Source organism: Aplidium turbinatum, chromosome 10 (assembly GCF_918807975.1).
Source record: "Aplidium turbinatum chromosome 10, kaAplTurb1.1, whole genome shotgun sequence".
NCBI lineage: Eukaryota > Metazoa > Chordata > Ascidiacea > Aplousobranchia > Polyclinidae > Aplidium > Aplidium turbinatum.
Window position 1 is genome coordinate 10,786,477 of NC_137481.1, and position 15,789 is coordinate 10,802,265.

General features: G+C 37.3%; 1 protein-coding gene across 1 annotated transcript; it reads right to left on the reverse strand.

Annotated features, from left to right (window-relative positions):
* Window positions 1–3,131: 3,131 nt before the first annotated feature.
* LOC145778518 (transmembrane protein 59-like) lies at window positions 3,132–11,896 on the reverse strand. Its single transcript, XM_082590015.1, has 8 exons — window positions 11,730–11,896; window positions 10,168–10,279; window positions 8,395–8,495; window positions 7,778–7,948; window positions 7,283–7,404; window positions 6,776–6,862; window positions 5,822–5,927; window positions 3,132–4,718 (listed from the first exon to the last, which is right to left on the reverse strand). Exons 1-8 carry the CDS (start codon window positions 11,880–11,882, stop codon window positions 4,554–4,556), a joined length of 1,017 nt encoding a protein of 338 aa, XP_082446141.1. The 5' UTR covers window positions 11,883–11,896; the 3' UTR covers window positions 3,132–4,553.
* Window positions 11,897–15,789: the final 3,893 nt, after the last annotated feature.

A 15,789-nucleotide genomic window follows, 5' to 3' on the forward strand; every position in this document is an offset into this window, starting at 1 on the left:
TTTGTTGCGCGGCTTTCTTCAAACTTTCAAGGTGGAGAAATGGACGAAATGATAGGATTTCTGCTGAAGCCACTCACATTTCACAGAAATATGTATATTCTCATCCAAATATAACTTAATGCGTAGCAAAAAGATGATAGAATGGAGCCGATAGTTTTAATTATTTTTTGTTTATTTCGTCATTTTCCTGAACCAAATGCATAAACCTTTATGAGTGACGATTTAAAAAAGGCCGTTTAGGTGTTCGAAAATGATTAAATGATTTGCAAGTGCCCATTTCTTTTGGTATGACAATTCGTTTGAGAAAGGTGTGTCCATTGTCCAGTGGTGTACGCAGGAATTTTTCATGGGGGGTTTTAAAATAAATTCATGAGACTATTTTAATCGTAACCAACATTTAGTTCACGTCTGGAACAAAAGTGGGCTTATGATCAGTAAACGTACACTTGTCATTGTGCTGACGATTAGGGCTAGTGTTACGGCCAATCTCTGTACAAATCAAACGTCATATAAAACCGTTCAAGTCTACTGAATATTACGTCATGGAAGTTGCTAGAAAATGTGCCAAAATTGCACCATCGTTCATAGACTTGTGTCAAACTTGTTTGGACTTGTTTGGGCCTGTTTAAACAGGAAATAATACATCAGCTTTAAACACCTGTTGAAATGACTTCATAATTGTCTTTCATTTATTGCGTCACAGTTACTTTCTACGTGAATTTGAGATATTGATATCTATTCTGGTCATTCGTAAAATGATTGTTTGAAAGTTGGCCGCACATTTAACTGTTGGCTTAGTGCTTGCTAGCTGGACAAAGGTTCCGTCTTTTATCCAAGTAATCTGTTCTGTAGTGACAGTTTTCAGTGGTGTACGCGTTGCACCCCCTCGTTTTTGGTAGCCGTGGGCTAATTTTTACAGAAATACACTGTTTGAAAAGAAGTTCAAGTGTGTGTTTCTTCGGTCATTATATGCAGACGAAAGGATCCGGGAACTTTAAGTTACAATTTTCCCACGAAGAAATTATGGTTTACCGCTGTGACCAGCTAGGCCTACAAGGTGGTCGAAAAACCTTGACGAACATTAGCGTACGTTTTTGTTAAAAACTTTTTGGTTGATGCAAATATGCAATGTAGGCCTACGGTAATGTAATTCAGAATTTGGCCAGTGTTTTCTGTGAAGTAGGCTACAAATACGTTTTTTATTTGAGTTACTGACTGCATTTTGTAGCAAAAAAGGAATTTAAAATACTCGTTGCAGTGCTTTGTTTTTACTTTGAGACAGAAAAAGGTGGGTTAAATATAAAAATCTCTACAAACCCAGTGATTAATTACTATTTATTTATCAAATAAAACAAAATTTTGAAATAGGTTGCGTCTTGTTTGAAACACCCCCTGAGTGAATGCAGTCAGTTTATTTTAAAATTTTACACTATCCCACGCTGTCACAATCAATGTGCAAGGCCTCGCGTCGGACTGCTTTGCGCCTTGACAGAATGTGCTGTTTTCATTATGGAATTTTGAGCGGTATGTTATTATCGGTTATGACCTGAAGTAACCTTGGATTGCGAATCTTTGTTATGTAACGTAGTTCTGGACCATTCTGTAAGATGCGAACCTCGAGCATTCTGTTGTTTTCTCAATCACCAATTATCGTTTGTTATGATGTCACAAGGATGTTTACCAATGGAACTCTGATTGCGAAATCGTTATTATGTAAGAGTCCTCTACCTTACGTGACCTTCTTTAGACTTCTTTAAGCTTCTGCTTGTTGACATTTATTGCAACTTGACAGAACAATGTGACATTACGTAACCTTCTCGAAGTTACTAGACCGAACAAACCTTTTATAAATAGTGGTGTAATTTGCGTAATGATTTATTATGAGTTGATTATGAGAGTTGTGTTATGAGTTGTGGATTGGTAGTTGATGCAGAAATTATTGGTGATTGAGACTTGAAGTAATTGAATACAAGTAGATGAGAATTGGTGCTGATATAAATTGTGTTCGAAATTAGAGTTATTTGAGAAGCCGTTCGTTAAAGTTCTTCAAGAAGTCAGATTATCATTTCACTAGTAGAATTATTCGACATTTAATTGACTGCTTTTCGGTTTGACCCATTAAACTACGTCATTGAACCTTTCCAAGTCTTTTTCCTGGTAAGAGATAGAAAGAAATCGTGACACACGCATTTTACCTTATCTAGCCTACAGGGGCTCTATCGACTTTTAGAATTCGGAGGGGTGATTTTTGGACAGTGGGCTAAAACCTCCCACTGAGGGCCTAATCAAACTAAATGGTATAGGCAAACTTAATTTTAAACAAAACTTCTATCTTAATGGAATTTTAATTTAATGAATTTGGTTACCGTACATACAAAGTGTGCACCTCGATAACAAAAGATTGCTCCTAAAAAGTGACCCAAACAAGATTAGCCTATATTTATCAACATTTTCTGGTGGGCAAGCCCCCAACACCTCCTTTCCTTTTGATTTATTTGGACATTAAGTTTTGCATTGCATTGTTCATGCATGTTAAGTATAAATTTTATTTTGTTAAAAGTATGGTCTTTTTCCTACTTTTTTGTAGATCTCCTTCTGCATAGCCTATTAAGCCTAAGTATTTTTTTTCTATAAAATATTAAGTTGTTTACTCTTTGCTAAATGATGAATGCAAATTTTTCTCACATTGAGAGTTTGTCGCCCTAAACGCTTTCTGGTCCTATTTTTAAGAGCAATCACTAAACAATGTAGGCTAAACATAGTGGATTTCGGGGGGCGATATGTTTTGTTTGTTTGTTTGTTTATCTTTATCCTGCATTGCGGGAAAGCGGACTTGAGCGCTATGCATCGGTGTACGCCTTCCGACGTACACCTGACCCACGCTGCAGCTGACGGCAATGACTGTTTCCGGTTGTCTACTCTACTTATGACTTAAATTTGGTACTACCCATTACTCGAAATCGATCACTGGGTAGAGGCAATTATCGTAAAGTTTCTTGCCCAGAGAAACAACAGCAAGTGCGGGTGGCTGGAGTCGAACATGCAGGCTCTCGACTGCGAGCCCAACGCGCTAACCACTCGGCCATTGCATGGTGCCCACACGGCCCTGCACATAGGCTTACACAAACAAGCAGTGGAATGATGTGCTTTATTGAAATCTATCACATGACAGAAGGATCATAGCATATTCCGTCCATTAGTATGGGTTGCTACTGCAGTTAAAGGCAACTATTTTTGGCATAAGCTGAACAAAAACTCACAATGTTGAAAGTTGAAGGAATTACAGCAAACAAAAGAAAGACGTTCACAGACGCTTACAGAACCATTCACCAGATCTTTGAGATGCGTAATATCGCTGGGAACACCTTTGACTATTTTCTTTCAACAAGCAAATGAAAATCATATACTTGACACCGTACACTGCAACGCAATCTCAGGATTACGCGGAAGGATTCGTCTCACTCTTAAGGCCACAGTCCGTCTGCCATTTCGGTGCCACACAAAAATACTATAAATATCTCGAAAAACTCACACATTGCATGCATAAAACTACCAATAAATACATAAAATCAACTGACATTAAAGAGTTTAACATTATTTTCTCAACACAAATCTAACACACATTCACAAGTGTCAGTTGGTGTTATAAGTTGATGAAACAACACAAAAAAGTACGAGTATTCATGGTGGTGTTACAAGTAAAAGTATGATTATTATGATTTTGAATCTTTATCTTCGAACTGACGAAGCCTTGATAGGTTATTCCTCTTAGTTTCGCATACTTGTAGAAGCTTTGGACGCAGGGCCGGTTACCGATTGTTGCCGGGGAATGATTCCATCCATTAGGTGCGGCTTAAATGGAGAGCAGTTCTTAGAATGCGTTGCTCAAGCACACACCCCGAGAGTCGAACCAGCGCCGTTCGATCTTGAAGCTTCTTCGTTCACGAAGTCACGGACCAAACAGTAAACAACTGAGCTATCGGGGCAGACATAGTTGTTATAATGTACCGGTACTCATAAAATATTACAATATCTAGCGATGAGACAAAATATACTTCAAGCAATTTATCACAACTTTAATGCACTGCATGCCTTTTATAGAATAGGCGTCTTGTTGTTAAATGAATATCAGCTGCAGTGAATGCGTTTATTGAGGGCTACACTCCATCTGAGGGCCTACTTACTAGGGAAAAAATATAAACATATCTTTTGATGGTCAATTTCAGCTTTGAGCGAGCTGTTAGAATCGACTTAGTTTGTCAAGTTGATTTGAACCTCTCTAAATGTATCCAGGTTATTAAGCAAGTTAAAATGCTCGCTAGCAAAAATTAAGAATTCAACTCACAAAAACACACCTACAATATAATCTCATTTCATCACCAACGCATTACACTACAGTAATTGCACAAAAACATTAACATACTGTATCACATTCCAAACAAAACGTGTCATTCTTACATTGATTCAACGTCTGCAGACGTTAAGTCAATGTAAAAATGACAAATTTTGCTGTCTGGGATATGGAAAAACAATAAACTTTGAACTTTGAACAACTAAGCTTTGTCTATCATGGGCATCTTTTTCTCTCCGGCTTGTACAACTGAAGCAATGAAATATGGCGACTTTTCGCCATTCTCTGGACAAGGGTAGGCTTGCATGTACGAAGGTAACTTTCCTTTGCTGTCAGTGATGAATGCCAGGTCACCATTGACGCTAAGCTGTAAAACAATATAAATTTCAACAGCTGATCTCACCTTACGGGATAACAATCCAGTACGAGGGTTTAAAGCTTTTTCCTAAAATTTCAGATACTTTTTTGCTAGTGTCACACTCACAGCACAGTTTCCTAGCACCAAAGAAAATGACGAAGTCTCAATAAAAGACGTATTTTCTAAGACTGGCCAGTGTTGTTTCTGTTAACGTTACCCTATTTCACAGAAAATAAAAGTCTGTTTATTGGGTCACAATAGCCGTCTTGCATGCTATCAAATTACCCAGTATAAGAACATGGTTCTTATTTTACTGCGTATTGCAGCAATTAGACTGTGCTCTTGCGTTTATTCTATCCAAACATATTGCGCTAAATATCTGCAACTTGTTTTTATACACCACTTGAGTGGTTGACAAAACCCAAATACGTGCAAAAATAAAATAAAACCATGCCGAGTTATGGTCAACAGACACGAGCTCAACTTGACTATAACTCCTTCAAATCCCTGCACTTGTCATGAAGTGCTGGAGGCAAGCATAGACGAGACATCACGCTTAAAAAAAGTTTTAAACAGTAGATTTTTTCCATAAATACAGCACGGGTAGGGTATAGTAGCCGAGGATGCGCAGAGATTAATAACTGAACACAAAAAAAGCTTTTAAATAATAAACTAAGTTGAAGCTGCAAGACAAAAAGTTCACTTGAAATCATTGTAATGTTTAAGAAACACTGTCCCAGTTCGAACTCCAGTGAGGCAGATAGAAAGAAGATTTTAGTGGGGCAAAAGCAACTGTTAGAGAGGCATACATATTAATATTTAAAATAATGAGATTGTTGAAAAATGAACCTACTGAATGCAGCTAAACATTTATAAAACGTCATTGAACATGTAATGCAGTGTCAATAAAACGTTGAAAAAGCATTGAAGACTCATGTTTTTTTGCGGGGGGGGGCAACGTACAAATTAGCGGGCGATGCGATTGCTCTCCCAAGCCCCCGTTCCCTGCCAAATTATAGATTTCGTGCAACTCAGGGACTTATTGGTTGAAAAAGGATAATTGAAAACTTAACGTTGATGTCGTACCAACATCACATCAACGCCGTACTCACCTGTTTGCTTGAACGTGGAGGAAACTGAACGAAACACGTCATCACCAAAAGCAGAGATGTTGAAATCCAGAAGAGAAACAAAACAATCTCGGGCAGACCAGCTTTTCTGAAAGCAGATGACAACGTTGAGGTAAGCCAGTGGCTAGTTCTATGCTCGAGGGACTGAGCAAATAAAATGATGGCAGGCATTGTAAACGGATATCAACTCAAAACAAGAAGGTAGTGTTTCGAAGACGTGGTTTTCACTCCAGCATTATGCGGAATATGCGCTTCACCTACGGTAGAAAAGTTGCTATTTTCTACATTGGTTGCTTTTTCTACACAGGTGAATAAGAATCAAAGCATGGTATTGACAGCAATACGTTACACATAGGTGTGATGTCACATCCGAAAATAATGCAGACACAAACAGAAGCAGGAAAAGCGTGGAGCAATTGTTACGATTGACTACGGCTACGAATTCGAAGTGTGCTGGTAACAGTTTCAATAAAAAATAAAAAAAACACTAAACGTTTAAAACCTTTTCACAACCTAACTCACCACGTAAAAAAAATATCAAAAAATTAAACATTTTAACTGGCACACCGCAAAACTATATCTGTCAATCGACACGTTAGCAAAGATTTGTAAAACCTCTAGTTTCGAAAGCATGTTTATTCTAATTAGCCGGCAAATACAAATCATGCTGATCATCTGCAACACAAGCACTCACACTACACAGCGCTTGTTTAAACGTATAAAATGCACTCCATTTTAAACACACCGAACAGATTCTCCAGCTGCAGGTGCAACAGAGGTTGAAAAACACGTTAAAAGAAACAATGGATGATGCAAAAAGTAGACATGATGTTTAATTGTTTATGTTATAGTCTATTTGCAGGAGTGTAACCATGTTATTGTTTATGTTACACTGCTGCAAATATGACTATGGAGGTTCTGACAAATACAACCAACCTTGTGAAGTTGCTCCACCAGTTTTGGGCTCTGTACTTCATTCCATTAAAATATCCGTTCGGTTTGCTCAAATCAACCTTGTCGAGTCTGAAGAAGTTGTTTTAAGAGTTTTAAATACAAGAAATGGTTTAATTCCTTTGAGGGATTACTGTTTTTTTTTTTCGCTGAGACTTTTCGGTCATTTGTTCGAAATGACTTTCAAGTATGTAGCTTTCAAAATATTTCCTTTCAAGTAGCTGATACAAACCAAAATTTGCACTTCCTGACTAGCTACAACACAAAGTTTCGCTGAGAAAGGTATATATATTTTTTCGGACATTTTGACCGAATTGACTATATTTTTTTCGGACATTTTGCTAAAAAATCGGTCAATGACCGATGAATGACCGAAAAAAAAACCCAGGGGATAAAAAGACAAACGCACTGCAACAAAACTAATGTATGACTCATGAAACGATAGTGATATAAACTTATAAAAATCAGCGACAAAGAATATCCGCCACAAACCTGTCAACATTGTTTTGGAAATTTTGTCGGAGGTGATCTCCTCCCATCATCTTTTTGGAAGCGGGACTTTCGAAACTCAAAGCAGCTTTGTTTTCACCAGGGCTAAATTCTGGCTCCACACTCTAAAATGACATGTGACAATAAAAAATAATAGTCTTTGGAGCAAAACTGTAAAATTTACTGTATAGAAGCCTCTATGCGGCTGTGCTGAAACACAACGTGCACAACAACGCAATAAAGAACACGTATTGATTGGCGGAATTTTATCTTTGAATTGAGGAAAACCCATTCTTTGTTTTTCCCACGAAATTTCGTGGCGCAAAGGCGCTGAACCTCCGAAACAGGTGTTGTCACCGAATTTGATAGTACATGAACTTCCACTGTCAGTTGAAGTCCAGTTGCTCATATTTTCGAAGTAAAATTAACCAAGCGTAATCGTGTAATTTGCACTTTCAAATCTTTATGGTTTTCCAAGCTAATAGTATCTGCCGATACCTCCACAATGATGACGCCATGGTTTGAACCATCAAAAACTTGGATAACTTGAGTCCGAATTGCATGTGAGGAAGACATGAACGGAAACATCATAGAAAACTGTCTTGAAGCTGAATCCATCATGCTATTCATCATAGCGTCTAAATCACCAAATAAATCCCGGTCATCATTCTGAAAAAAAAATGTAACATTTCAACTAACCTTATTCAAGGATTCTTTAAAAAGCCCAGCTACCTGCCAAGTCTAACAAACTACCTGTTTATATATATTAGCAAACAATACAATTTACTCAGCTTAGAACAAGTTTAAGAACGCGTAAAGCAGTTATTCTGCAACTATATGAAAGTGAGCATTTCTGTCTACATCAACAAAGGCCAAGTAAGATAATATATCTGTGATAAAATATTCTCAGATGGATCGCCAATTAAAATTTAACTTGGCAGCTGAAAGAAAACTGCATTCTTAGCACGAAATGCATTGGAAGCCAACTGTAACAAAGACACAAACATTATTGCATCTTTTAGTTGATTTCAATCACAACTTGTTGCAACCACAACAGAAAATTATGCAAACAAAATACTGCATCGTCGTTTAAAAAAGTATAGTTCTAAATGAACCTTGGAGTGATGTGCTTGTGCATATGGTAGAGCAGCATTACATCCATTGATACAAGAAACTTGATTTTTGTTGTCCTTGCCTTGGTATGATTCGATGCATGCTTAATGTAAATACACAATTATGGCACAATACTGAAAAACAGCTTTTAAGGGAAATAAATTCAAAACATACACAATTTTAGCACAAAAATATCAAAAAACTTACATGTTTAAAACTATAGTTTGTCAACTGAAGATTGTTAACAATTATCTGATGTAACTGGATGTAAACTCAATGCTGTATAAAGAACTAATTTTATAAAAAAGTATAAATCTTTATTCAATGTTTGAATAGATCAATATACAGACTAACACAGTTTTAAAGCCAGAGTAGCACTGATACTAGTAATAACAGTCAGAAAGTATTAAACGTGATGTTTAATTGTGTTCTCACCACACTTGGTTTGGTTTGGTTTTGAATCTTTATCCTCGGACTGACAAAGCCTTGATAGGTTATTCCTGGTACTTGTTCGCATACTTGTAGAGGCACTTGACGCAGGGCCGGTTACCGAGATTGGCAGAGTGAAGTTTTTCCGATTGTTTCTGTTTTCTGTATCTGTTTTCTGTATCTGTTTTCTGTATCTGTTTTCTGTATCTGTTTTCTGTATCTGTTTTCTGTATCTGTTTTCTGTATCTGTTTTCTGTATCTGTTTTCTGTATCTGTTTTCTGTATCTGTTTTCTGTATCTGTTTTCTGTATCTGTTTTCTGTATCTGTTTTCTGTATCTGTTTTCTGTATCTGTTTTCTGTATCTGTTTTCTGTATCTGTTTTCTGTATCTGTTTTCTGTATCTGTTTTCTGTATCTGTTTTCTGTATCTGTTTTCTGTATCTGTTTTCTGTATCTGTTTTCTGTATCTGTTTTCTGTATCTGTTTTCTGTATCTGTTTTCTGTATCTGTTTTCTGTATCTGTTTTCTGTATCTGTTTTCTGTATCTGTTTTCTGTATCTGTTTTCTGTATCTGTTTTCTGTATCTGTTTTCTGTATCTGTTTTCTGTATCTGTTTTCTGTATCTGTTTTCTGTATCTGTTTTCTGTATCTGTTTTCTGTATCTGTTTTCTGTATCTGTTTTCTGTATCTGTTTTCTGTATCTGTTTTCTGTATCTGTTTTCTGTATTGTTTTCCGTTTAATCACACAGTCTGCTCTTGTGGTTGCAATTCCCACCAAGAAAAGTTTTATGGGATAGCAACCACATCAGTTGAAATTGAGTATGTATTAAATGTAATATGTGACACTACAAATCAGTGCAGTCTATTTATTAGTAATTTGCTACACAAAAAACTAAATTATTTTAAAGTTCTTGTTTTCAATATGATTTTCTGTTTTTTTTTGTATTACACAATAAAACATTTGTTAAAATTTTGTAGTGAACTACCAGTTCTAACTTTTCAATTACATATTTCCAAATTTTTTGCACTGTGCAATACATGCAGATGCAGCTATAACTGAATTGACAATAATAAGGAATAAACTGTTTAAAAATATTATCAATGCATAGATTTACACAATAACTTATGCAATAATCATTTATGAAAAAGGCCCTTTCAAGTCACATAACCCAACTGGAATTTTTTCATAGAAACATATTCAGAGGCAAACTGGTTACAAATGCATATCAAAATCAGTTGTATTTCTCTTGCTCAGTGTGTTAAACTACGACAATCAACCCACACTTATATACTTTCGGTTAGGCTAGACAAGTTTCTGATGTTGTCATATGTCATTAATGTCTCACCCATTTTGCAATCATGATTTGCTGCTGTAAGGTTTGATGTGATCAACTCACATATTCGAAACAAGCGACAACCCCTTCTGCATGAATTGATAATAGCAATTCCAAGTGGATTCTAGAACAAATAGAAAATATGCTATGTCACATCATTCCATGTTCTTGGCCAAACAAGCCTAGGGGAAAACGACAAAGATTAGTTTACTAAAGCAGGACACGACTTTACCAATAATACCTAATAAATGTCCACTACAGATACCTATAATGATAATCTTATCTGCTTATTTTCCAATGCTTGGAATCAAGTAGCCTACCGGTAGGCTATGTGCCTTAGTGCCTATTTTTTACTTTTTTTGATACTTCTACAGAAACTTAGCTTAAAAGCCAGTTTAAAATAAAATTTCATGACACTAAATTAAAAGCAAGTTTAAGGAGAAGATGCAGTACTTGAGCAAATAAAACACATCAAATCAACATATTTTTGCTGAGTTAGAGAGCTACATATGGCAGCGTAAGCAACACAACTGCACACATACCGTAGGTAATAAAGCCAGCGTTTAACAGTCTTTTTGTATAAGCTATTTACATCAACAGGTTTGTATATAAGCAAACTATTTTTTAGCCAATACTCTGGTCTGCAAATTAAATAGTAATAACAGATTGTGGTTTGCACATTACCGGTACTTGTAGCATATTTTATTGGCAGTGGCTATTTGACCGGCTCCGGTCTTTGAATCTGAAACACTATTTGACCGGTCATGACGTCACTACATAAGCACTTTTTTGACGTCACTACATAAGCAAAAGACGTCATGACGTCACTACATAAGCACTTTTTTCTTTCAAAGCAAAAGACGATAAGCGCGTTAAGTTTTAAATTCAACACGTTTCCTTCAACTGAGTCCGTGGCGCATACGTAACGTCTGGGGCTGCCATTTTAGAGGAAATGAGTTCGATACTATCCGGAAGCGTTTTTTTTTTTTTTTTTAACTACAAAAGGATACAAACTGGTATGAATGAATCAACAAGTGAATAAAAAAGTTTCAAAACGAATTAAAAAAGTTTTTTCTAGTCTTTATTTTTAACAAATTCCTTTCATTTCTTAGCACAAATTCTCTGAAAAAATCACACCTTTTAATAGGCTGTAAGATTACGTTTCGCTGAAGTCCGAAGTTAAAAATTAAATCCAGTCTCATAGTCGCACAACAATCAGTCAAGTTTCAAATCATCATCTCAACCAACCCTTCAAGACAACTTTCCACTATCAAAAATTTAATTAAAAAAAAAAAAAAAAGAACACTTCCGGATAGAATCGAACTCTTTCCCTCTACAATGGCAGCCCGATACGTTACGTATGCGCCACGGATTCAGTTGAAAAAATCGTATTGAATTTAAAACTTAAGGCGCTTATCGTCTTTTGCTTTGAAAGAGAAAAAGAAAAAAGTGCTTATGTAGTGACGTCATGACCGGTCAAATAGTGTTTCAGATTCAAAGACCGGAGCCGGTCAAATAGCCACTGCCTATTTTATTACGAGTCTTAAATAAATCTTAGCCTACATGAAACTCACAGATACTTTTGAAGTGATGTGGGAACAGTGATCTTCACAGCAAGTCAATCCATCACGTTGATCCGCAATGGTTTCTGCACGTTTACAGAATACACAGTTCAAAAACACCACAAATAATACAACTGCTGATAGTGTGTGTACACGATCAAACATGGCTGAAATTTCGAATGTTCTGCAAAATACAAACATCAATGACTTGCACTATAGTCTGCAATCTGCGTATTCCGCTGGAGTAACGAACGTCGCCAGATTAAGTGGTGAGTGGCTAGATTGCGCCAGGCCGCAAACGGCCGTAAGCCCGCAATGCGCAACCAAGCCCAACGACTACTCCTTCTCTCTGGTTCTCTGATTGATTCTAGTTCAGTGTTGCCAGATGTCAGCAAAAGAATTTTTAAACTGCGGCTGCCTAAATTTCCCTAACACGGACTTGATTGATTGATTGATTGATTGAATCTTTATCCTCGGACTGGGAAAGCTTCTTGCAGAGCTTAATCCTGGCAGTTTCGCATACTTGTAGAGGCTTTGAATCACTGACGCAGGCCCGGTCACCGAGATTGACAGAGTGAAGTTTCCGATTGTTGAAGTCTTGTTGCCAGGGAATTATTCCATCCATTAGATGCCGCTGAATGGAGAGCAGTCCTTAACGTGCGTTGCTCAAGCGCACACCCCGAGAGTCGAACCAGCGGCGCTTGATCTTGAAGCTTCTTCGTTCCAGAAGTGACGCGCTAACCAATTGAGCTATCGGGGCGGACTTTTTATTTTGTCTGCTGCAAAAAATAGTATACGATACAAATATAAACCGGTACAAATATATTCAACAACAGACAGGAAGCAGCGAAAGACTATTAGTCATCGAGTCAGCTGCTTCCCGTGTTTTTAATGTGACAAATGTAAAGCATCGGCATTACGTTGCAAACAAGATAAGCAAAAGTTCCGCAAAATTGTAAACAAAAAAGTGGATTCCTGTGGTTTCATTGTAACATCAAAAAATATCGTGCCCTACAAAACTAAGTTAGTATGAGAAAAAAAACACCTATACAAAAACAACATTTGTTAACTGCTACTCTGCTAGCATAAAGGACGAACATAAACACTAAAAGTAGGCCTATCGTAACATTTATAAATTCATAATTTAACAAAGTCAGTCATTTTATAGGCCGACTTGAGCACAGTTAATAAGATTGCAGTCGTTAATAATTAAGTAGTACGTACAGGCCCGTAACTAGGGGGGGCGCAGGGGGGGCGAAGCCCCCCCTGCAAAAACGTTGGCACCCCCAGGAAAAAATTATGTTAATTTGCTCTATCGCTGACTTTTCAGTTTTATACTCAATTTTTTGTGTTGTTTAATTGTAAAAATTGTGTGTTTAATGGTGTGGTAGAATCAGAGTAGAATGTTGTCTCTAAAACAAAGTTTTCATAATTTTAAACGAAACTGCATTAAAAGAGCGAGTTTTGCCAATACCAAACATTCAAATATCTCAGCCAGGAATTAGCAACAAGAAAACATAGAGACTTAGCTTTATTACTGAAAAATGGCCTAGAAAACATGATCTTATCCTTTTGCTATACCACCGGACAGCACCATTTTACAGGAATATTCATACCCACATTTTTGTTGAAATTGCTCTCAGAATGCACCAAATTCAAAGTAATTTTTTCAAAAATTTCTGGGGGTCGCCCCCCAGACCCCCCGCTGCTGGGTGTCGCCTTTGGGTATCGTTGTCGGGCTTCGGCCGCCGGCCGTCAAAAAAAAACCTTTCAAAATTACTGGCTACGCCACTGACTGTTTGTCTGTTTCTATGATAAATTATTCTAATATAAACGTTGTATTAAGCCTACGATGAATGTTCTTGCGTAAATATACCCACATTGTGTACAAACGTCGTTTTCGTACATGATACGGAAGGTAAAAGTTGGGCCCCCTCTAGAATACTTTTTGCCCCCCTGCTGCTCCAAGCTAGTTACGGGCCTGAGTACGTAGCACAAGTTCGTGAGTAGTTAGCCTACGTATAGTAGCCTACCAACAATGTTCAATCCGAAACAATCGTCAATGTTGTGACAATAAAAACAGTCACAGACCAAGTTCATTCATATAATAATTTTTTTGTTTTGTCGTGAAAGTTTTAATACTCGTAGCCCCAACCAGGGATGGAGGAAACACGTGGGCCTCGTGGGCCTGAGCCCACCTACTTTATTTTCTGGGTAGGCCTGGCCCACCCACTTTTAAAAGCCAAATTTCTTTGAAAAGGTAGCGAAAATGGCAAATTAGCCTAGGAGTTCCAAAAAAAAGCTTTTCACTCATTTGATACACGCTAGTTTGATTACACAGGCAAACAAAAACATTTTGGCACAAAAGGTGAGAGTCAATTTAGAGTATTTTAGGGCCCCTGATTCCAAACATGCACCAGTGCCGGTTTTAGGGTATTTCGGGCCCTGTGCGGAATATACTTTGCGGGCCCCAATGACAATGATCCAATTCAGTAGCGAAGCTAGATATTTTGAAAGGGGAGGGGGGTGGTCTTACGGTCGCCGGGCAAACACCTTGTGGCGGGGGTCTGGGGTAGGGTGCATCATCTGCCCCTCATTTTTTTGTTTGATTTTCTGCAGTGGATTAAAATGTTCCTTTTTATGATTGTTGAAGATGTGCAACTTTTCAGAAGAATTCATTAACATCTAGGGGTACCACAATTGGATTAAATTATGTCATTTTGTGTTATTTTGGGGTCATTCCATGGCTACTGGTACAGTTGTAGAACCACATGTCGTAGATTTTTTATGAAATTTTATATGTAGAACCTCCGTGCAATTCTGAGAAAAGTGATACCAATTTTACCAAAATCGGCAAAGTACTTTTTGAGATATCGACAATTGAAAATTTGCCTTTTTCGTGATCGCTCATGCGTAAACATTAACTGCAAATTTTGTTTGACCTATTATGAAGGTGTTTTAAATGGTAACTTGAAAATTCCACTGCACATGAGTTATCCAAAGTAAAGAGATTCTAAAAAGATATATTGTTTGTTTGTTTTTATATCACTACAGGCCACCAAGTGGCTAGTTTCACACATGACTATTTGTGATCAGTCATGCATGACGAAGCTTTGATCGCTTATAGCAAAAAACACTCTACTTCAATTTTTCTGCAACTTGGCTTAAATGAAAGGTAATTTTCTGGGTCCACGTCTTTTAGGCGCTGACAGTTAGGCGCTGACAGTTAGGCGCTGGTCTAATAGGCGCTGGTCTAATAGGCGCGCACACTGTGGCGTCTGGATATTTAGGTGCGGAGCACTGTGGCGCCCGGTCATTTAGGTGCTATTCGTAGTAAAGTCTGTAGATTGTATCAGCTTGGCAGGTAGGGGCGTAGGGCAATGCTTTTCACACAAAATATTATATTGAACAGGAAAAAAAATTGTTTGTTAATGCGTGTGCGTTGTTGGTCATGGCTTCAGTGAGTGAAGTTGCTTAAACCGGCAATGCTTTTTCACACAAAATGTTATATTGAACAGAAAAATATGTCATGGCTTCCGTGAGTGAAGCTGCTTAAACCGGCAATTGTTATATTGAAGAGAAAAAGATGTTGTTTTGTTAATGCGTGTGCGTTGTTGGTCATGGCTTCAGTGAGTGAAGCTGCTTAAACCGGCAATGCTTTTCACACAAAATGTTATATTGAAGAGAAAAATATGTCATGGCTTCAGTGAGTGAAACTGCTTAAACCGGCAATGATTTTCACACAAAATGTTATATTGAACAGAAAAATATGTTATGGCTTCCGTGAGTGAAGCTGCTTAAACCGGCAATGATTTTCACATGAAATATTATGTTGAACAGAAAAATATGTTGTTTTTTTAATGCGCATGTTCAGCATTTATTTGTTGTTAGTCCAGGTTTGCGTCGGGGAAAGCTTTATCAACAAATTATTCAAGTTTCCGAACATGTATGAGTTCACTTTTAAATAATATGGGATGTTCTACTGGTGCAAATTAAGCTAAACTATCACAAGATGTATACAGTGACAATCTGCTTTTATTCCGACGTTTCGTCAATCAGACACGACTGACTT